The sequence below is a fragment of the Astyanax mexicanus genome, chromosome 4 (genome assembly GCF_023375975.1).
Source record: "Astyanax mexicanus isolate ESR-SI-001 chromosome 4, AstMex3_surface, whole genome shotgun sequence".
Taxonomy (NCBI): domain Eukaryota; kingdom Metazoa; phylum Chordata; class Actinopteri; order Characiformes; family Acestrorhamphidae; genus Astyanax; species Astyanax mexicanus.
Window position 1 is genome coordinate 8,971,315 of NC_064411.1, and position 22,666 is coordinate 8,993,980.

The window sequence follows — 22,666 nt, forward strand, 5'->3', positions numbered from 1 at the left end:
CTTACATTAAAGTACACCGTACTCATGATTGGGTATTCACATTTTCATTTTAGAACTGTCTTCTAACGTATGCATATTTATATTATAATATATTTATATTTCACATTAGTCACTGTCGTAATAAATGTCATCGCACTTGACTCTTTTATTTATGTAATTATTTATGGCCATTAGTAATATCTACTGCACTGCTCACAGGAGCCCCGCTCACACACAGTTTCACACACTCCAACACATACGCACACACTTCTGTTTCACTCACTCTGTCTTACACACACTCTTTAAGTCGCTGCCATACACTCTCAGGAAAACTGGACACGCACACTTTCACACTCACAGGTGCACCTCCACAGTATCATGCAATAACTCTTAATTTAACAACTTGTAAAACTTCGTAGTAGGTACAGCGTCTACTAATTATTTACCAAATGTCTTGTGCAGGAACAACATCTGCTTATTTTTTAACACAAACATAAGAGACTTTGAGTAGGAACAGCATCTACTCATCCGAATTAAAAATAGAGAAGTAGGTCCTACGTCTACCCGAGCAGGGACACCTTCTGCTCTTTTTAACCGAATTAAAAATAGATATGAGTAGGTACAGCGTCTACTCTTCCGAATTAAAATAGAGAAGTAGGGACACTACCCGAGCAGGCACGACTTCTGCTCTGTTTAACCGAATTAAAATAGATATGAGTAGGTACAGCGTCTACTCTGGCTAGTTTACGAGCGGATCAATCTCGAGGTGAGCCTTACACCTGGCCGTTATCCGAACTTCTCGTCAGAAGCCGGGGGGAGACGCCAGCATCCAATCCTTAACCCTTGAGTAGGAACAGCATCTACTCTTTTTTATTAACCCTTGAGTAGGAACAGCATCTACTCTTTTTATAAACCCTTGAGTAGGAACAGCATCTACTCTTTTTATAAACCCTTGAGTAGGAACAGCATCTACCCTTTTTTATAAACCCTTGAGTAGGAACAGCATCTACTCTTTTTATAAACCCTTGAGTAGGAACAGCATCTACTCTTTTTTATAAATAGCTTGTTATGCTTCCCGCTCTCCTCCGGACAGCATCCAGGCCGCCGCTCCACTCAAATTTGAAATAGCCAATATGCAGAATTTGATTAAACCGGCTCTGCTTACCTGTGTTTTTTTGTTCGGCCGTGAGTGGATCAGTGCCGGATGCCGTCCTCTGCCAGACTCGTTCAGAGGTCGGGGTCACCAAATTGTTGTAGAAAAGAAAATGAAAGGTGGGTCAACACCCACCTCTCGACCGGGGTACAACTCCCCTGCGTGTTCGTTTGATAGAGAGAGTCAGACAGTGGAGTGAAGTTGAAAGCAAACCAAGCATTTATTACAAAGTACTGAATATTCAGGAGAACCAACACATGAAAGACCGTCTAACAGCCGTCCCAGCATAAGTTCTGACCCCCCTCTGATCTGACTCCATGTTTATACCCAAAATGACGTGAAACCTGCTGATGAGGCATTGCTAAAATCATCTCATGTTAGTGTGTGCATAATTTCACGTGTTAGTAATCCATTTCACGTGTCTGACCGGACCATCAGTGTTTGGCCTTGACTGTGTTCTTCCAGAATGAAACATCGTGGCACTATCTGTGTGTGAGTGCGTCACCCCCCGCTTTGAGGCAGAGGTTTTTTAGGGAGGCACTCACTCACCAAAAGGCTGCTTTGATCTAATAGCCTTTTTGTAGCAAATTAGCCCCGTACCAGTCGAGTTGATGACCGTTAGTTAGGGTCATGCAGTAAAACAAAATACTTCAAGCCTGAGCTACATCTCATATGTTATATGTTAATGTGGGTTAATTTGTCATATAATAGAGTCTGTGTTAGTCACATGCCTGATCAAACAATGTTTTACTATATATGTAAAGAATATATTGTGATTATTGGTTAATCTTCTATATAATTGTGTGTAAAATACACTGTGAGTAAAAATGATCAAATATAATGTGAGTATTGGTTAATGCATATATAATACAAGGTTTCACACAATGATTATGTACTTATAGATACTAAGATAAGTAATCATTATTGAAAGATATTTGTCAATACACTCAAGGTAAAATAAACAGTTACTCTTTAATTGGAACCACAAGCTCATAAGGTAATGCAACAAACAATGTTTGTAAAGCTATTTTTTGCAACTGGCAGAATAGTGTCAGCATTGTTCTTCATGTTAAAGGTAGATTCAGTGGTTTTGTCTGCTTGTATATGAACTGGTGGTCTACCTGCAAGCTTCTGCCAACAATCGTGCAGACACTGTTTACAAACACTTCTGGCAGGCAACACAGAAATATGGCATCCCGTCACGAGAACGTAGTGACAAGGGAGGGGAGAACAGAGACGTTGCTTCCTTTATGATTAGTACCAGGGGAATGAACCGCAGTTCACACATTGCTGGGAGAAGCGTGCACAATCAAAGGTACTGCAAACACATACCACACACTGTCATTAAACACACATTTGTATTCAGCTTCACACTGTACTGTTTAAAAGGGTATCATGATAGCACCAAAAGTGGATAAAGTACAGATATTGTTGGAGAATTTTATTGTACCTTGTAAATCTCATACTGTTGCAACCTTAAAAGCCTTCTATGACATTGGTACACACGTGACATTATTAAATGGAATGACCTACCCATCTGCACCCACTATCAGGCCTTGCTCCAACTCCTATAATTCACTTGGCCTTAACATGGTCACACTTGCTGTTTTTTAGCTTCAATTTACAGACTGCTAGCATATATCTTGTTTTAACATTATTTTGAATACATATTCTCTTAAGGATTCCTGTATGGCTGCAGTCATGAATATTTATTTTATAAAGTTATCAAAGTAATAGAAATTAACCCCTTAACAGGCAGGCATTTTTAAAATAAATGTTATTCCTGATATCACGCACCTGCATCTGTAGAATTTTTATTAAAGCATTACATATAAAGGTTTCATGTTTGATAAGAAGTTATAACTGAAAATATGAAAGTAAATCTGCAATTGTCAAATTGCCTCTTTCCTAAATTTCATTTTAAAATAAATATTTCCTGAATACAAATCAAATGATTAATTTCCTATAAGCCTTTTGTTCTGTAACGATTGTTTAGCTTTTTTGTATATTTTCAAACATGCAGAATTGGGTTTGATTCCTCAGATACTGATCTGAAATTAAGTTTTCAGAATGTAAATAAGTTATTTTACTGCAGAGAAACATGCATGCATGGCCAAGGCCTGTTATGAGGTTAAATAACTTTTTACTTTTTACAGCAACAGTCCAGCCAGTCCAGATCCACCACAGGTACATTTGGAACACTTGAGATGGGCATGTATGTGCAAGCATTTGAAGAATAAATAATCAAATCATTTTTGCTTATACCTAGGTGGATGAACTGTATGGTGTAGACTGGAGGGGCCCACCTGGTGATCGGGATTTAGCCCTGGTCATTCCTGAGGTGCAGCTTTCCAGGGTGCTATCTCAAGAGGAGTGGATTACCAGTGGATTGTTGACAGTTTGTTTGTATATTACACAGTTTCTGTCAACAGAATTTCTCACGCACGCACGCACACACAATCTCACACTTTTGTTTTTCTTTCCAAATAAATGAAGCATTACAAATACGTTGTATTTTTGTATTGTTTTAATCCATCTGAATATTGTATAAAAGTCATTTTCTGAGATAAAACTGTAGACAACTTCAGTCAGTGTATGTTATGTCAAGTATACAGTTGATGTAAACTCTCTCTATTCTAAAGACATCTGGATGAACACTAGACTTTCTAAACACTAATCCAGACTACTCCCAAGAACAGCACAACACAACAGGCAATCAATAGAACATTGGCTAAATCTGACACTTATATTATAAATATAACTCTTATAATTAATGTATTTGGCTGCACCCATTGCTGACAGGTGTGCAAATGCACACACGGCTTGTCTAGACGTACAACCCTCTGTAGCAGACAGACAATCTATTGGCACCTTTCTTAATGCCTGAGGTGGGCTCCAACATTGAGCTGTAGAGCAGTGTTGAGGATAAGGTGGAGTGGTAACAACCTCACTCTAATGCTCTCGTTGCTGGATTAAATCCAGTCCTCAGAGCAGTGTTTTAAAATGAAGTAGAACACCTCTTCAATTCGTCAATAATTTATTATTTGGTTAAGCATTTATTCTTTTGGTTTGGTAAAGAGGTGATGGTGGTCCAAAAAAAGCCTTCTGTGAACATCAGAGACAGTTACTCCAACAAAAGCAGGAAAAAATCTTGGTACCCTTAATTGTAGAAGAAAAACAGTAAATAACCAGTATCTGTAGTGATCACCTTCAAAATTCTAAGTCTCCATTGGTATGTGGAGAACTAATTTGAAAAACAACAAACAAAAAGTTGTGTACAAGGTGTACTCTGAGTGCAAAAAAATGCACAAAAGCTATACTAAACAAGTCCAAATCCACTGTCGGTGGTGGACACTGCAGCTGCAAGATCCATCTTAAATTCCCGATAAGACAAGTAGTGTCCTGGAATTTTGAGGGTTTCAAAACAGGTAACTGCAGTGGGCATGGACACCTTCTTAACTTTCACATAAAGGTGCTGGGGTAAAACAGCCCACCCAACCCAGAATTTGAGGAGCTCCAGAAGTTCATCCGATGTACCTGAAATGGTGTGAAGACATTTAATTCAGTCATGCTTTTTCAAAAATGTATTACCTGACAATAATCAAAGAGATGTTATTAATGATCTGGCCTCTAACATTGCCCAGTTAATCCTAAAATTAAAATCGACACTTACATTAAAGTTACTCTATTTCAGTAATTCAGTTACAAAATGTGAAACTCATCTATTATATAGATGTATTAAACACAGAATGATCTATTTTAAGCCTTTATTTATTTTATTGTTGATTTTTGCTTACAGCCAATGAAAACCCAAAAATCAATGTCTCAGAAAATTTGAATATTATATAAGACCAATTGATAATTTTGGCAGTGTGCCAAGTCCTGCTGGAAAATGAAATCTGCATCTCCATAAAAGTTGTCAGTAGCAGAGGGAAGCATGAAGTGCTGTAAGATTTTGTGGGAAAACAAAACTGCACTGACTTTAGACTTGATAATAAAACACAGTGGATCAACACCAGCAGATGACATGTCTCTCCAAACCATCAATGATTGGTGGAAACTTCACACTAGACCCCAAGCAGTTTGGACTGTGTGTCTCTCCACTCTTCCTCCAGACTCTGCTCCCTTTATTTACTTTCAATTAAATGTAAAATTTACTGATGATCAGTGATGGTTTGGAGAGACATGTCGTCTGCTGGTGTTGATCCACTGTGTGTGTTTGAAAGAGGGGGTGATGCTTATTCAGTGTAGCTCGGTTTATATACATACATATGTTCGCCTGTCTCTCCCCATTTTCCATTGTGTACATTAAAAATAAATGTTAAAATTAGAAGGAAAATGACTAGCTTTGTTTTAGTTTCTGTAACAACGTAGCCTGAGAGCTCGACGCAACAGTGTAAAGTTAGTTCTGTTTAGTAATATTTTAGAGTGGCTCTACACACATTTAATTTATTTTGCTTCATTATACTAACTGATAAGTGATTTACACATTAAAGCTCACCTTCCGCGAAAATCCGATTTTTCTTGTTTTTTGTGGAATACAGTAGGTCTCTCCGAGTTGAATGTGTACACCTGCACATTAAACTGTTTTGCAGCCCCCATTGTCTGCAGGAGCTAAGCAAAGAAATCCCCCCTCCCCCCCTCCGAAAAACGGGTGAATTTTGAATTATCTTTCTGCCTACGTAGGCAGAAACTCACAGACCAGCCCACCTTGGCTCGAGAAACTCCCAGAGGCGGAGCTGAAGCGACGCAACATCACCGCTCATCAGTTAGGAGGTGGGAGGCAGTGAGCGGCAGAGCGGCGGAGGGGCGTCGCAGTGCTCCTAGCCAATCAGAGGAGAGATATTTGCATGCTGTTTGCATGTATGAATATTCATGAGCAAAGCTGGAATCCGGTCATTTTGGACACACCCCTAAAACAGTCCATTAAAAAAGAGCTATACAGAGACACCTGAGCACTTTTTTTTTACAAAAACGGCTCACATGTCATTCATTCATACTAGAGACCACAACTAGACATTTTAAAATGAAAGAAAAAACGACGGAAGGTGAGCTTTAAACATATTACATGTTAAATAGTTCAGTAATAAAAAATCTTCTTTAATGTTTTATTTTTGAGCCAATATTAAAAGCAATTTTAATATTTTTTATTAAAAAAAAAATGAATCTCTTTCAAGTTACTAATTTGTGTTTTATATTAGTGTTAAGGCATTTTTTAGGCTGTAATGGCCATCTCTTTTTCTTTGGGAAGCAGGTTTAGCAATCTCAGCCAACAGCCAGATTATTAAAAATCTATTCAAAGTTTTAAAGTAAATAGTCTATATTTAGTTTAAAACACGCGAGTGGGGGCGGGGCTGGTGACGTCATGGGTCCTGCGTTGTGTAATATCGCGATATATATCGCAGAAAACCAAAACAATGCGTGTGAAATTTTTCCAATATCGTGCAGCCCTAACACATATATATATATATACACACATATACATACATGTGTATGTATGTATGTAAAAAAAAGCAAAGAAAAAATAAAAAAAACTAGCTTAAACATGACAATAATAAAGAATAAAATGAATAAACATTTTACCTGACTCAATGTACTCCCGCAAATAGGCTGTGACACTGCACTTTGTAGAAATGTCAAGCCCGTCATCAGATTCAGTGTCAGAGTCTGATGGCCATACAATACGATCAAGAATCATCTTTAAAAAAAAGAACAAAAAAGACAGTGAAATCATTGAAGAAGAATGTCCAATGTGTTACATATGTACTACAATGTGCGGTGTACAATGTACCTCTGGGGTAACAAAAATCTTGGATGCTTGAGGGAAAATGATATTCAGAGCATCAGGCCTTTCCTTTAGTAAAGGCATCAGTCCACTGTCTTTCAAGCCTCTTCTGAGTTGTCTGAGTTGCTCTCTTCTATGGCCAAGGACCTAGCAAAAGGCATGGAATTTAGCCAAATCCTGTAGTCAATACATATTGTAACGCGTTTTATCCCTTTGATGCACAACATGGGTCAAATGTGTCCCGGACAAGTTTTATTTTCTATATCAGAATTCAAGGTATTCCTCAACTAACTTGTTTTTGGGTATAGTTCATCATTATTATTTTTTTCTTTTCTTACTTTTTAAAATAAATACTCTTTTGTATCACTACCCCTCTCATGCAAACATGGGTAACAAATGACACAGATATTTTCTAATGTTATGTTAAAACAATTGAAATCAGTACTGAGTTAGCTGTGTGAGGGGAGCTGTTTTGAGCTATAGCTGAGTTGTAAAATGGTAAATGTAGGTTGTGTCTGACCTGTGTGTGTAAACCTGATGTGGAAAAACAAAAGCTTCTTCATAAAGTAAGAAGAAAAAAAAAAGAAGAAGATTTGAGCTAAAGAAACACTCATCCATACATGAATACACACTGAAAATGAACGTGGTTCATTATTGACCCATGTGTGCATGCATTAAAGGGGGTGTGATGCAAAGAGGGCTTTTGATTCAAAATGTAAGAAAGGTAAGAATAATATAAGCATGTGCAAAATAAGTTAATTGAGAAACACATTACATTTTTTAATGAATTAATTTATTGCTAAGATACATCATAGAACTCACACATGAAGTTGCATAGAAAATGAATGCGGGTCATGTTTGACCCATGATGTGCATTAAAGCAGGTGGTACATATGTTGTGCATCAAAAGGTTAAAAATAGCTTTTTATTTTCTCTAAATTTGTGTCAAACTTTTGTTCTCAAGACCAACACTTACCACATGCACTAGCACTTTCTCTGCAAGCCACCTTCGATTCTCAGTGTTAACAAACGGCAAGTCCCAGCTAAGGCAGAGATCATTCATTTTTGACGTCTGGCTCTGGCTAAGGTCATCATCTCCATCAAGCTGTGAATTGAATAAAAATGTGATATTACTCACCAAATCAGTTAGTTAATTATGAAAAACATGCTAAAATTGCTTGCAGACAACCTTACATTATTAAAACACACCTCTTGAATTATTTCTCGGAGGTCCATGTCTGGACAATCTTGTAGGCATACATGCTCTTCATCTTGGCCAATCAGAGAGCTAAAAACTGAAGGACTCAAACTACTCAATCCTGGGCCGCCATGCAGAGTCCACTGTCTAGAAGAATTTTAGATGTCGATGGCACCTGGTGATCTTCCTCTCCAAGAAAAAAAAGGGTTTTCCCAGGACCTTCTAAAAATAAATAAAAAAATACAATTATTAGTTAAGCATAGGACTTAATTACTAAATTAACAAAACAATTTATGGAGGACCAAAACTGCCGAAATAAAAAATAAATAAATAAATAAGTTTATAAGTAAGTAATATAGTGATTAAAATGGTAAAGATTAATTTTCTCTTTTGATTAGTTTGTTTATTTATTTACATAACTATTTATTTCTGCAATCATTTATTTACCGATTTATTTATTTTTGTATTTATTAATTTCCCGATTTATGTATTTCTGTATTCATTTATTTTCCCAATTTATTTATTTCCTGATTCATTTATTTCTCAATTTATTTATTTCCTGATTTATTTATTTCCCAATTTATTTATTTCTGTTTTACCTTTTCCTTATATGATAATTAAGGGGCTGTCCAGCAATGATTTCACGGTGTCTTAGCATTTCTATTGGTTGATCGTTTTAGATAACCTAGATTGATGTCTTTCCCCTTTGGCGGTAACTTTGGTAACGTAGAAGATTTTTGTAAAACACGCCCCTTCATTATCATATAAGGACAAGGAAATGTAGAAATAAATAAATAAAAAGTAAACAATGTTAATATTAAGAAACCCATAAATAACAAATAATTAAGATATTTACTTTTATAGATATGTATTTATTTTTATATTAATTCTAATTATGCTTTACCATTTTAATCACCATATTACTTTTATTGAGTAATTTACTTACGTTTTTTATTTATTTATTTATTTTTAATTTTGGCAGTTTTGGTCCTCCATAACAATTAACATACAAATGTAAGTAAATAAACATAGCTGGTGAAAAGTGAGAATACAAAAATTGCGCAATTTATGCTACATTTATCTAATATTTAACAAGGTTTCAGTTTATATAATATAAAATGTCAGCTAGTCCAGACTAACCCATCATAGTTTTTATAAACAGCATACCTATGTTCAGTTCAAAACCAAACTGTAGTTTTGATATTGTTTGTGAAAAAAAGAATCTTTAGACGCCATCTCCCAATGCAGCATCACCTAAAACAAAATATGTACACATTTATATATTAAAAAAAAAGAAAAAAAAGAAAAAAAAGGCATTTATTCAATAACAATAAAAACAAAAAGGTCAGTGACCTACCTTGTAAAACCACAGTAAGGTTTCGGGCCCAGTTTATGTTGGGGGCTTTGTAAAACTGCAGAATAGCCCTCTCCCGGTCCTCTGGACTATGTCCCATGTTCAGTTTGATTGTCAGATCCTCCTCAGACTCAGCAGCTTTCAACAGTTGATGTCTGTAAATGTCAACTGCTTTCGTAATATCTGGCTCAGTTTTCCACTCTGTAAAAGTTACAAAAATTATGCTTTACATAAAGCCATTGTGCTTTACATATACCACATGAGAGGAAAATGGACACAATGCAAGATCACAAACCTTCACTAGTGCAACTACCACTTTGTCTCTGCCTCAAGTCTCTATGTTCATTGTCTGTACTGTTCCGATAGTGAATCCTTTGGATATTTCCCATTTCCCCTGGAGTGGTGTTCCCATCTTCTGTCTCCTTTTGTTGTCTGTCCTCTCTTTCCTGTTGTCTGTCTTCTCTTTCCTGTTGTCTGTCTTCTCTTTCCTGTTGTCTGTCTTCTCTTTCCTGTTGTCTGCCCTCTCTTTCCTGTTGTCTGCCCTCTCTTTCCTGTTGTCTGCCCTCTCTTTCCTGTTGTCTGCCCTCTCTTTCCTGGTGCCTTCCAATACCATCTTGAGTCCTTTCAGCTTCTATATGCTCCCTTCGTCTGTTGTTTCCATGCCTGCCTGTCCTACTGTCTGAATTATGTCTAGCAATTTTAAAGTCAGAGAGATTAAAATTAAAAAGATATGTTCTTGGCTTGAAACATTACTCTACACACTATTCCCAATGCTAAAAACCAAGAAGTACAATTTATCATGAGAGCTAATTGCAAACTCCCAAAAATTATGCAATGCATAATGACATGCCTTAATTATTTAATGTGAATGAGCTACATAATAGGGCTGCACTATATTGGATTTTTTTTTTTACATCGCATTGTTCTATTTTTTCTTGTGTTTACGCCCGCTCCCCCTCCCTCTCGCGCTCACTCAGAATGCTGTGTATCCACTTCTTAAGAATCAAAACACTGCAACGGCGTGTTTGTTTTTATTGCCACGTGACATCGCAGGGTCCGCGATGTGACTATCGCACGTGCACACATCGCAATGTCAATGCTTAAATTATATATTGTGCAGCCCTACTACATAGCAAAACTGACATTACAGACAAATAACCATAACTTACCTTGAACAAACATCAACATGTGTAGGGATGGATGCCTGTCTCATGAATTGCTTGCAGTACAGGCACTGTATGGTTGGACCACCTGACGATGTAGGAGTAGATATCTAATTGGAAAGAACAACTTTTACTTATGTTTTGTAATATATTTTATACACACAACACAAAAAATGTTGCACTCTGAAAGCACTAACAGGAACGAAAAAAGGGACAGGATGGATTTGGGCAACCTACACAAGCAGTGATGAACTATTTACAAAAAAACAATAAAGTTTATTCATTTGAACGTTAAATATCTTGTCTTTGTAGAGTATTCAACTGAATATAGATTGAAAAGAATTTGCAAAACAAAAAGATTTTGGTTTTGTAAAACAAAAAGAAGGAATGTCCAATGAATGACAGTTTGCATTTTAAAGTTAAATTCTCCACAAAAATGAATTTTACAACACTATTCTATTTTTTTAGATGCACTAGTATCTTCATGTACACATACATAATTATGGTGTTATAAGACTTTCTGAGAAAAACTCTGAAAGGGGAAGCATATTAAATATTTTTTCAACACTATATTAGTAGATAACATATAAAATATACTTACTCTTTCCATGCTAAGATTGGCTTGAAGTGGTCTCACATAAAGGATTGAAGAACCAACCCCTGCCTCTGTGGTGAGATACAAGGGTGTGTATCCACTCTCTGGACATGGAATTATCTCAAGCGTTTTGGACCGTGTCATTCCGCTAGTTCGCAACAGCTCAAAGCCCCCTCCTTCCTGAAGCTTTGGGAAGCTTTTTGTCAACTGATTTTGGAACTCTTGAGCATCACAAGCCCGGTCTATAAAATAAATATTGGTTATGTATACTTTTGATCTCTTTTGCAGCAGGCAGCAGGCAAAATGTTCCAAAAACTGGTCAGTTTTACAAATGCACACTATGCTATTAAAGAACCTCACCTGGGAAATGGATTTTCTTAAACCCCAAACCAGCAGTGGACAGATTTACTTTTTCGAATGCTGAGGGGACACTGCAGTCTTTCCTCCCTCTCAAACAGAAGAAATTGTGCGTAAATGACTGAAGCTGCACTCTCCACTTAGGGTTAGCAGCTGGCAGGACTAGACGTCTCTTTCTGGTTCCTGACTGATAGGGGGCAAATGCCCGGGCGACCTCACCTTAAAAAAAAAAATGCATATTTAGATGTTTGCTTTTCACATGGATTGACTTCAACATCTGTCTCCCTAGCTATGGCTGTCGCGGTGAAAGAATTTCCCCTGCGATTCTATATGGTGGCTCAACACCGCGATATGCGGTGTGATGCGATATGTCCCCCTTACAGTACCTCTGCGGCCCCCTGGGGGGGCCCACAGGTTGAAAACCACTGCTTTAGTGTATTTATTGTTAAGGAATGATGTATATCATTGTTTTTAAACGGCAAAGATGACACAGTTTTAAGACTAGTTAAATACATGTTTATTATCAAGAACACAGTAAAAATAGATGCAATAAGAACGCACAACCTTTCTCCTAAATATTTTAAGTACATATCTGAACAAGATTTTTGACAAATAAAGGGAATCTGTGTAAATATTTTAACTACATATCTGAACGAGATTTTTGACAAATAAAGGGAATCTGTGTAAATATTTTAAGTACATATCTGAACGAGAATTGTCTGGCTGTCCTTTTTCATTTGGCTTGAAGCCGAAATGCTCCCAAACCGGCGACGTCGCTTTTAGTTTTTTGACCAGAATAGCTTCAATAGTCTCCATCTTTGAAAAAACAGAGACAGACTCTAGACCAGTGGTTCCCAACCTATGGGTCGCCAAAGATCCACGATGGGTCGCGAAGCCCTCTTGATTTTAAGGGGTTTAATTTTAATACTATATATAGTCTAGGGTAAGCAAAATTCGCTGCGCTGCGCTCTCTCTGTCTCTCTCTCTCTCTCTCTCTGGCGCGCGCGCGGGCGCTCTCTCCAGCAGCGCGGAGCTGAATTCAGCGCGAGGCTGTATATAATAATATAATAATATAAGAATATAAAACTCAGTTTAGTTAAATAAATGAAAATGAGTGAGGGCCTGTAAAGTTAATCAATTATTGTCCAATATTTGGCAGGTTGAGGTTTTGGTGAGCTGTTTTACTGATTTGAAACTGAAACTGATATTATTCTTTTTTTTTTGTTTGTTTGTTTTTATTTTATATAAATTATTTTTAATTAATTTTAAATAGTTGTATTATTTTATTGATCCAATTATTTTTTTCTTCATAAGATAAAAATTCCTTATGTTTTATGTATCAATTTTTCCTTTTTTACGTGTTTATTTTATTCATCTATAGTAAATGTCAGTTTTTATTTGTCATTTGTAACCCCCCCCAACCCCCCTCCACCCCAACCCAATTATACACTTACATCTTTTACATTTGGGGGGGGAGGGGGGGGGGGGGGGTTATGTTGGGTCGCCAAAGCTTTCAATGGTAAAAATATGGGTCCCTGAAGAAAAAGGTTGGGAACCACTGCTCTAGACCACCAGAATTTGTGACCCTTTTCACCTCCATTTAAAATAGTGTAAAACCGACCAAATCTTCTCACAGAACACCTGTTAACACCGCCCATCTCCCGTCAGGCAGAGATCCAACCCCTACTAGATTATGATTTGTATATTCAAAATAAAGATCCTTTAACCTCTTAACCTCCAGGCCTGTTTTTGCCATTTTCCGCCTGAATTTTACACACAAATCTTGAGGCCTTATACTCAAACAGGATATAAAGTAGAGACAGTTTCATGAAGTATTGTTATTTAAAAGCCTTTGAAGTTTTATTAGAAATACTTAAAAATGTTGAAATGGATCCCCAGTGGTCAGAATATGATAAAAACAACAAAAAAATCTAGGCGCTTTTCAAAATTTTACTTTAAAATTCATGTTTTAGAGCCTATAACTTGGTCAGTTAACATTTTTTTATTTAATCTTGTTCCATTAGTGGTCTACTTTCACCCTGTAAAATTTGGAATTAAAAGGTCTTATAGTTTAAAAGATATTTGACCTACAGTAAATAATAACCTTTCAGCAAAGAACAGGCCTATTCTGACAAAAAGCCTTTAAAAACGTGACTGACTACCTTTCCTGCACTAAATGGGCCTAACACGCTCTCTACTGGGCCATAGAATAAGCCAGAAGTGTGAAGTCTCGCAGAAGACTCTCTTTGACTGGTCAGAGCCTGACGACAGCGGTTAAATTCGGCCTATCGCCGCTCCTGACTCCATTTCTCCGCCTCTGATTGGCCGAGAGGTCTGAGTGACGACACAGTCGCTAGGTAAGGTTCCGATGAGTAAGGCCGTTCGTTTGATGTATATTTTAGCCCCCTTTGGTAAACTATGTCGTTATGAAAAATATGAATATTCATATCATAACTATATTTTTTTCTTAAAATCTTGTCTGCAAGGTATATTAACACTGGAATAGTTAATATTTGAGAATATATAAAGATAAAATGACCTAGATGACTGAAAAGCTGAGATTCTAAGCTTTTAAATGGTATATAGCTTGTCTATATTGACCCTACAGTTACTCAGATAAACACAAGCAAATATGATTTTAATAATTCATGCGGATTTCTGGCCCGCCGGCGGGCCAGGGCGTGTTAAGAGGTTAAATTAAAATAACAATTGTTATAATTTGAGGGGCCTTTCAGTAATATTTAATGTATGCACGGTCTAAAAAAAACAGCGTGGGGGCTAGTTTGACCGATGGAGGCTGACTCAGTCGCACTCAGGGGGTGCAAATCGCAGCGGTTCGGCACATCACACATTCTGTATAACCACCTTTAATATATAATATATCGACATATATATAATATAATAATATCGGCAAAAATATACCAATGTTACAGAAACACAATTCTCACCCTGAACAGCATTTTGAGCCGCTTGTGCTGCCCTTGAGGTGCAAGGCCGACTGCAAGATGGCGAGTTCTCTTCATTTGACGAAGGAGCTTCGTTGCTGCTGGTGGCAACAGATGAGGCGCCTTCGGCTTCTTCCAGGCCATTAAGAGCCTCTCGCAACAAATCTGCCACCCATGCTTTCTTTGTCATTTCTCTAGCTATTTTGATGCGAAAAAACAGCAAATATTAAAACCTTATGGCAGAAAACTGCAGCCGTTTACAGGAGCCTCTCGCGGAAGCCTGTAGGTAGTAGGCGGAGTTGGATATCCAGCCCTGCCCTCACTTGTGGTCTCTACGCAAACACACGGCCTGCTGATTCTTGAGGCACTGTGTGGCACTTGAAATACGCATAGAGCGCTGATTTTTCAAGAAGCACTGAAGCGCTTCAGTAATCGGTGATCGATTATATTTGTCCAGTCCAACAGGTCCCGCCCCAAATTTGAGGGAGCACTCCTATTGGACAGTTATTAAATTTACATGTGGCACGATTACAGCGCTTGCCTAGACGGAATGCAATCCTATGCATTGTGATTTGCTTTTGCACATTCGCAGCGCCACACAGTGGAATACAATGCCGTTCGTTAGATTGCATTTTAAGGTGGCTTGTGACACTAATTCTGCGTTTCTTTCTTTAAATACAAATCCACACACACTGGAGCTATTGATTTTCATTGTGGCATGTTTTCATCACATCAGTGTTTAAAAGCAATCTCGTAAGTATTACATTTAAAGGAGGAGTTCATGTTTAAAGTACCTTATGGTGAAAAGTAATACCGCTGTGCCTTGATTACATTTCAAGGTGTATTTCATTAAATTCTGGCACTAATTCAGCGTTTGGTTTTGAAAATGCAAATAAGTGCGTATTGTTTTTCAATAAAGAGATCAAGTGCAATGAAATGTAATGTAAAAGTAGTTTTGCATTTCATTTTGGCACTTATTCTGCATATTAGTGAGGAAAAGCAATGCATTTTGTTGATTGTTTTTACATTTTTCCACCCTAGTGTTTGCTTTTCAATTTGGCACTAATTCCTCTCCATAGGCAAAAGGTGTCATCTGCTAAAAAAGACTGGGCAGTTGGATCCAGTCAACTTTGAGGAGCAGAAAAGATGCACACTTTGTGAAGGTTAGATTTTTTTATTTAAAAAGTATTAATTTAGTGAACAGGAAGGTTTTAAGTGGTGTGCATTTTCAGGCTAATTGGCTAACAGGATTAGCTAATTAACCTGGCTAGCTAACCCATAGCTACCATAGTTTACAGTATTTTTGATAGTCAGCTAGCCAAAAAAAACCTAAATTTTATTTTATTTTAAAGGGTCTATTTGGGGAACATGATATGTCTTATTAAATTAACTTGAGGCAATGGTGTGCATTTTCAGGCTAATTAGCTAGCTAGCAAGTTTATATACTTATATTCATAGTTTAAAGTAGTGTTGATAAAGTCAGCCAGCCATTTATCATCTATTAAACAAAATTCACAGTCTAATATAACCTACAATTATATGAAATGACGATTTTTCAGACAAAACATTAAAAAAACATTTTTAAATGATGATTTCATTTATTAAGGGAAATAAATCAAGAACAATATGTGAGGGAAATTGAGACTATTAACCCATTTTAAACAATGTATTTCATTGAACACTGTGTTGTAAGATTTAACACTGTGCTCAAACTAAATGTATGATTTAAACATGCCCTATTTGCAGTGTCCTGCGTGATCACACGTTTAATTAACTGTACCAGACTTTACCCTTTAATCTTAGTTTCGCTTCCTTTCTAAGAGAACATGACACCCTAAAATTTTAGAACATTAACTCAACACTTTGGTCACATTTTTATGAGTAGACAAAAATAAGAGATGACCGTAACATGTATGGATGTTTCTAGAATGTCTGTCCCTCCCAGAAAGTGGTATAAAGATGGTTGTAAAGAAAATGAGAGCCAGAGCATGCTCTTATCTATCATTTGTCTTTTAAACTGTATGTCCTAATACTGTATGTATGTCTTTGTCTTTTCCAATAAATGTATTTTCTAATTACAATGACTGGTTGGATCAACTCAAGATATACTCATCGCAACTCAGTATCCCAATTTCCTCCACACATACAAGCTCAGTTCTCCGTTTCAATAATTTAGAATGTGCAGTCAGCCTACATAATCAAGATCGAGTCAGCATTGCCCACCCAGATGCAGGAGGCCTTTCTGACCTTGAGGGTCCAATCATGGTTCATTCTATGGAATTACTGGACTCTAAGGAACCAGATACAGACATTCAGGAGTTCAAGCCAACATCAGTTCCAAGATGCACCACAAAATGCAGTGTTACTCCAATGTGCGTCCTCCAATGTTTTTACAGTGGTTCCAGCTTGTTAGTAGAACTACAATAAATATGGCCTAGAAAACCCATTTTAAACTAAAAGGTAAACATACATTCTTACTTGAGTTTCTTCATGTTCATGAATACAGTGTACTTCCCTACAATCCATACGTTGATGATCCTCAGATCAGATATCGTGAAGATCTCTTTGGTGAAGGCACCTTTGGATGAGTTTTCAAAGGTTATTTTCAAGGGACCCCCGCTGCCATCAAAATAATTGTGTGGTACTGGATGGTGCCAAGAAGCAGATATTGATGAAGTGCTTTTATAAAAAGCTTCAGAAATCTGGCAGAATGACAGAATGTTTTCATGCATTCTTACATGCATAGAATGCATAACTAATTTAAAATCTATGTAGTGAGCTCAGCAGTTTCATACCTGGTTCTAATTAAGATGTTAAATTAATTGAATTAGTTTAGTTAATTAGTTAATTAATCAATTAATTAATGACTTATCAGGGGCGTGTCTTCTTCTACCGGGAACAGTATTTTTTTTTTTAAGTTATCCAGAAAACACACTGAAATTACAGGTTTTGTAATATAAAAAGAATTGTATTAAATCACACAGATATGAGTTAATAATCCATTAAAATGTCAAATGTAGCCATTAGATATCAAATCACAGTGTATGAAGGTAAATGAGAATTAAAATAAAAACATGTTATAATATCGGTATAGAAAGGAGTAACTTGTCAGATTAATGAAAATTATTAAGTGGGGATTTCTAAAGGATGAACTAAGTTATTTTAAGTCTACGAAGCCGGTTCTTATTTACAACCAAGCAACTGAAAAGGAGTTGTCTATACTACAGGGAGATTTATAAAGGATTCAACCAAACCATGACCAGCACAAAACCATTTGCCAGCTCTGCCTTATTCTGAGACGTTAAAGTGGGCCTGCATTGTGCCGTCCGTCTGTAGCGTAGTCGTCTGTTTCTTCACCCTGAGAAAGAATCACGTGAGTCTGTCTGCAAAATGGTTTGACTTCCTGGTGTCAGCACGGAGCCCCTTCAGAGCACACAGGAAAATCCCTTCGCTCTCAGCTGGCTTACTGTTCGCTTCCGGACTGGTGGCTTCTGGGTTGAGCCTGACGGTCTCTATTCAGCTGAAACTTGGTATGCATAATGCGTGGCTTTGTAGATCGTAAAATTGCATTAGTTGTCTTAACTAAGAAAGCTAGTATTAATATGCTTAAAAAAGGTTAAATGAGTTGCACTAAGAATGCTAAGCTATCGCTAAACTGAAGCTAAAATGCTAAACTAAACTAAAGGAGCTAAACTCCAAACTCCTCAACTACCACTCAAGAATGAACTGAACTGATCCATCCCTAATCCTGGACACTCTCCACTTTCATTCTCCACCGCTACTCTGTCTATCACTCTCTGACTGAATCTGTTTGGACCTTAAGGCTACCATTGGCTCTGTGGGCTTTGGGGGAGGAGCAACCTACGTGTCTGTGTTTTCATTGGTTTTGGAGCAATTTCTGAGATTTCATATTTTTATGATTAATAGACCAAACCAAAAGAAAACTCAATCAAACAGTGGATCAAAATACAATATTCAGCATACCAATTCATGAGGATAAATTCAAGGAAAACAATCTTAGAATTGAATCACAATAAATGTAAATTATATGTTTATTTCTACAAAAAGGTTGCTAACATTCAAGATAATCCTGAAATTAGAAACAAAGGATGGTACCTTGTCAAAAAGAAAACAAAGAGTCATGTTTCTATTTCAACCCAATTAAATAATTGAAAAGATAATATAAACACTATAAAATAATAAACCACTAATAACCAAATAAGGCAAAATTATTAAATGCTAGTTAAACCTTGTTGATTCAGACTTGACTGTGTATGAAAATTTAATCAGGACAGCATCTATACCCATATACCAGAAGTGGCATATTATTTAGTAAACATTTTGTAAAATAACTTTTTATATAACTTTGTATATTCTTATTTGTTCTTCTTTGTGAGAAATTCTCTTCGCATGGCTCTTAGTCTGTTGATCAGAATTTATGACGGGTGTGAGAGAGATCAGTTTACACCACAGAATTTCAGCTTACAAGGCTGGGAATGGAATCCAAAGCTTTGAACATTTCTTTTAACTAAATGAGTCTTATTTTCTCAATGCTTTGCATGAATAACCAAGCATAAACTCTTAAATTGCAGTAACTCTTTGTGGATTGCGTTTCTGTGGATTTTAGCAAGTTGAATTATATTATATTTGCAGTTGGGTCTTCGTCCTGATGATGGCACTGTTGGTCCACCTCATTTGGCAGACAGTCACAGATGGTGACTATTATAGGTCGTAGAAGTCCAAAGTTTGACGGTTGTCTGAATTAGTGTTTGCTGGAGGAATATGTACAAGGTTTACCCAACTAGCATTTAGGTCTCTTGAGAGGACTGGAGAGATAAAAAGTCAGATATGTCATTTAAATTTAGGTTTGATTTGTGAAAAGAGTCATCAAAGGCTTTTATTCTAATTTCAGTGCATCCTGGATGGGGTTTGTGGTATGTGTGTGTTCAGGTGGGGGAAGTTATTAAATTACATTAGGCCACCAAAAATAGGTAAAGTGGGTGTAGTGGGTGTTCCAGCATTTCGTTGCAAGAATCCTACTCTACTCCTAACAACTATGACATCTAAATGTTAAAGACTATGTTAATGTAATGCTAATCTAATGTCTGGAGCAAGCTCTGGCAGTGCCCTCGTTTGAACTCGAACGACCTTCCCTTCTTCAGAACTGAACTCCTACCATAACTACCCTAAACACTGAGCTCTGTCTCACAAAGAATGTCCTAGAATATCAAACATACGAAAAAACATAACATGGAATTCAATAAACATCATCCCTTGATAAGATTCATTTTGGCTGAATCTGTAAAATCCATTGTTAAATTCAGTTCATGTTTGTTTCTGGTGGAACGAGTCCCAAGTGACACAAGTAATACATTTGTGTAGGATAAGGTGTTCTGTCCAAAAGATTTAGGATTTGCACTTTTAATTGGCGTGGAACAAATTTGGGATAGTTTTCTCTCCTGTGTGAATGCACTTGTGTTTTTGGAGATGATTCTGTTGAGTAAAACTCTTCCCACAGTCTGAGCAGTAATACGGTTTCTCTCCTGTGTGAATGCGCTGGTGATTTTTGAGAATACTCTGTGTAGTAAAACACTTCTCACACTCTGAGCAGTGATAGGGTTTCTCTCCTGTGTGAATGCGCTGGTGTATTTTGAGAGTACTCCTTTCAGTAAAACTATTCCCACAGTCTGAGCAGTAATACGGTTTCTCTCCTGTGTGAATGCGCTGGTGACTTTTGAGAGTACACTGTCGATTAAAACTCTTCCCACAGTCTGAGCAGTGATACGGTTTTACTCCTGTGTGAATGCGCTGGTGTATTTTGAGATGACTCTGTTTAGTAAAACTCTTTCCACACTCTGAGCAGTAATATGGTTTCACTCCTGTGTGAATGCGCTGGTGTTTTTTGAGATCACTCTGTTTAGTAAGACTCTTGACAGAGTGTTGATGTTCCTCCATGATGTTCCTTTCCTCTGTTTCCTCTGTCTGTTAAATGTATCAAATAATTTCTGCGTGTTCTGGAGATTCTTCAGGAAGGCTTGTGCTTCACCTCTTTCATAGATTTCAGGAGAAATCCTATAATATTTTCATTTCTGAAAAGAAAAAAAATAATAATTGAGTGTATTAAAAAGCTTGTTAATTAACTGAGATTAAGAGAATTAACTAAATCAGTTACACTATATGGGAAATACTGGGACACCTTTATATTACCTTAAACGCTTCTGTACTTTTGTGCCATTCTAAATCCATAGACATTATAATAAGGAGTTTAGCTTGTTCTGCAGCAGACTGTCAGCAGGCTGCAGCCGCAAAATTTATGTAGCATAAACTCTGCTGCTGTCCACTACTGAATACCATGTTTGACTACTACTTTAGTATCTCACTTTACACTGAAATGCACTAATCCATACTATTAATACTGTACTATGTTGAATTTTCTTTTTTGTTTACAATAAAGGTGTCTCGTTTTATCTTATAAATATATTTATCTGTAATTTCCTGGCTTGCTGTACATCTCTATTTTTCACTTTCTATATTCAAAGTTATAGAAAGCAACCTGGCTGCCAGTGTCACACGATATGATTTGCTTATTATTTATAGTTTTCTCAATAGAGGTCAATTTTAAAATGGAAAAAAATTCATTTGTTTTTCAATATTTCAGTGAGAATTAGATGTTCTGAGTTAAAAGGACGTAAACAGAAAATTACATTAAATTATAAAAGTTTCCACACATACAGTTGTGGTCAAAAGTTTACATACACTTGTAAAAAAACATAATGTTATGGCTGTCTTGAGTTTTCAATGAGTTCTACAACTCTTATTTTTCTGTGATAGAGTGATCGGAACACATACATGTTTGTCACAAAAAACAGTCATAAAATTTGGTTCTTTCATAAATTTATTATGGGTCTGCTGAAAATGTCACCAAATCTGCTGGGTCAAAAATATACATACAGCAACATTAGTATTTGGTTACATGTCCCTTGGCCATTTTCACGGCAACTAGGCACTTTTGGTAGCCATCCACAAGCTCCTGGCAAGCTTCAGGTCGAATGTTTGACCACTCTTCTTGACAGAATTGGTGGAGTTCAGCTAAATGTGATGGTTTTCTTGCATGAACCTGTTTCTTTAGCACTGTCCACATGTTCTCAATGGGGTTTAAGTCAGGTCTTTGGGAAGGCCATTCTAAAACCTTAATTCTAGCCTGGTTTAGCCATTCCTTTACCACTTTTGATGTGTGTTTTGGGTCATTGTCTTGTTGGAACACCCAACTGCGCCCAAGACCCAACCTTCGGGCTGATGGTTTTAAGTTTTCCTGCAGAATTTGGAGGTAATCCTGCTTCTTCATTATCCCATTTACTTTCTGCAAAGAACCAGTTCCACTGGCAGCAAAACATCCCCAGAGCATAATACTACCACCACCATGCTTGACAGTAGGCATGGTGTTCCTGGGATTAAAGGCCTCACCTTTTCTCCTCCAAACATATTGCTGGGTGTTGTGGCCAAACAGCTCAATTTTTGTTTCGTCTGACCAGAGAACTTTCCTCCAGAAGGTTTTATCTTTGTCCATGTGATCAGCAGCAAACTTCAGCCGAGTCTTAAGGTGCCTTTTCTGGAGCAAGGGCTTCTTTCTTGCACGGCAGCCTCTCAGTCCATGGCGATGTAAAACACGCTTGACTGTGGAGACTGACACCTGTGTTCCATCAGCTTCCAAATCCTTGCAGACCTGCTTCTTGGTGATTCTTGGTTGACTCTTGACCATCCTGACCAATCTCCTCTCGGCAGCATGTGATAGCTTGCGTTTCCTTCCTGATCGTGGCAGTGACACAACTGTTCCATGCACTTTATACTTGCATATAATTGTCTGCACAGTTGCTCTTGGGACCTGTAGCTGCTTTGAAATGGCTCCAAGTGACTTCCCTGACTTGTTCAAGTCAATAATTCGCTTTTTCAGATCCACACTGAGTTCCTTTGACTTTCCCATTGTAGCTTTTGTAGCTGAGTCTAATCACTGGGTCAAATGAGCCCTATTTAAATGGGCTCATGAGAAGTCAACAGCTGTAGTCAATCAGAATCACTTAGAAGAAGTGAAGAGGCCATGACATGAAGCTAATTTGATTGACACAACTCGCTACATCAC

General features: G+C 37.2%; 3 protein-coding genes across 3 annotated transcripts in view; 1 reads left to right on the forward strand and 2 right to left on the reverse strand.

Annotated features, from left to right (window-relative positions):
- The window catches only part of LOC111196357 (zinc finger protein 271-like), a 460,288-nt gene that overhangs the window by 171,696 nt on the left and 265,926 nt on the right, over nt 1-22,666 (forward strand). The window lies entirely within an intron of this gene.
- Nucleotides 1-22,666, reverse strand: part of LOC125801235 (zinc finger protein 239-like) — a 213,748-nt gene that overhangs the window by 158,813 nt on the left and 32,269 nt on the right. The window lies entirely within an intron of this gene.
- LOC111189653 (uncharacterized) lies at nt 3,642-14,865 on the reverse strand. The gene is made up of 12 exons (XM_049477512.1): nt 14,533-14,865; nt 11,588-11,803; nt 11,234-11,469; nt 10,639-10,742; nt 9,765-10,159; nt 9,473-9,670; nt 9,283-9,369; nt 8,127-8,337; nt 7,894-8,022; nt 6,924-7,064; nt 6,716-6,830; nt 3,642-4,669 (listed from the first exon to the last, which is right to left on the reverse strand). The coding sequence occupies exons 1-7, from the start codon at nt 14,717-14,719 to the stop codon at nt 9,341-9,343; spliced, it is 1,365 nt and encodes a 454-aa protein (XP_049333469.1). The 5' UTR covers nt 14,720-14,865; the 3' UTR covers nt 3,642-4,669; nt 6,716-6,830; nt 6,924-7,064; nt 7,894-8,022; nt 8,127-8,337; nt 9,283-9,340.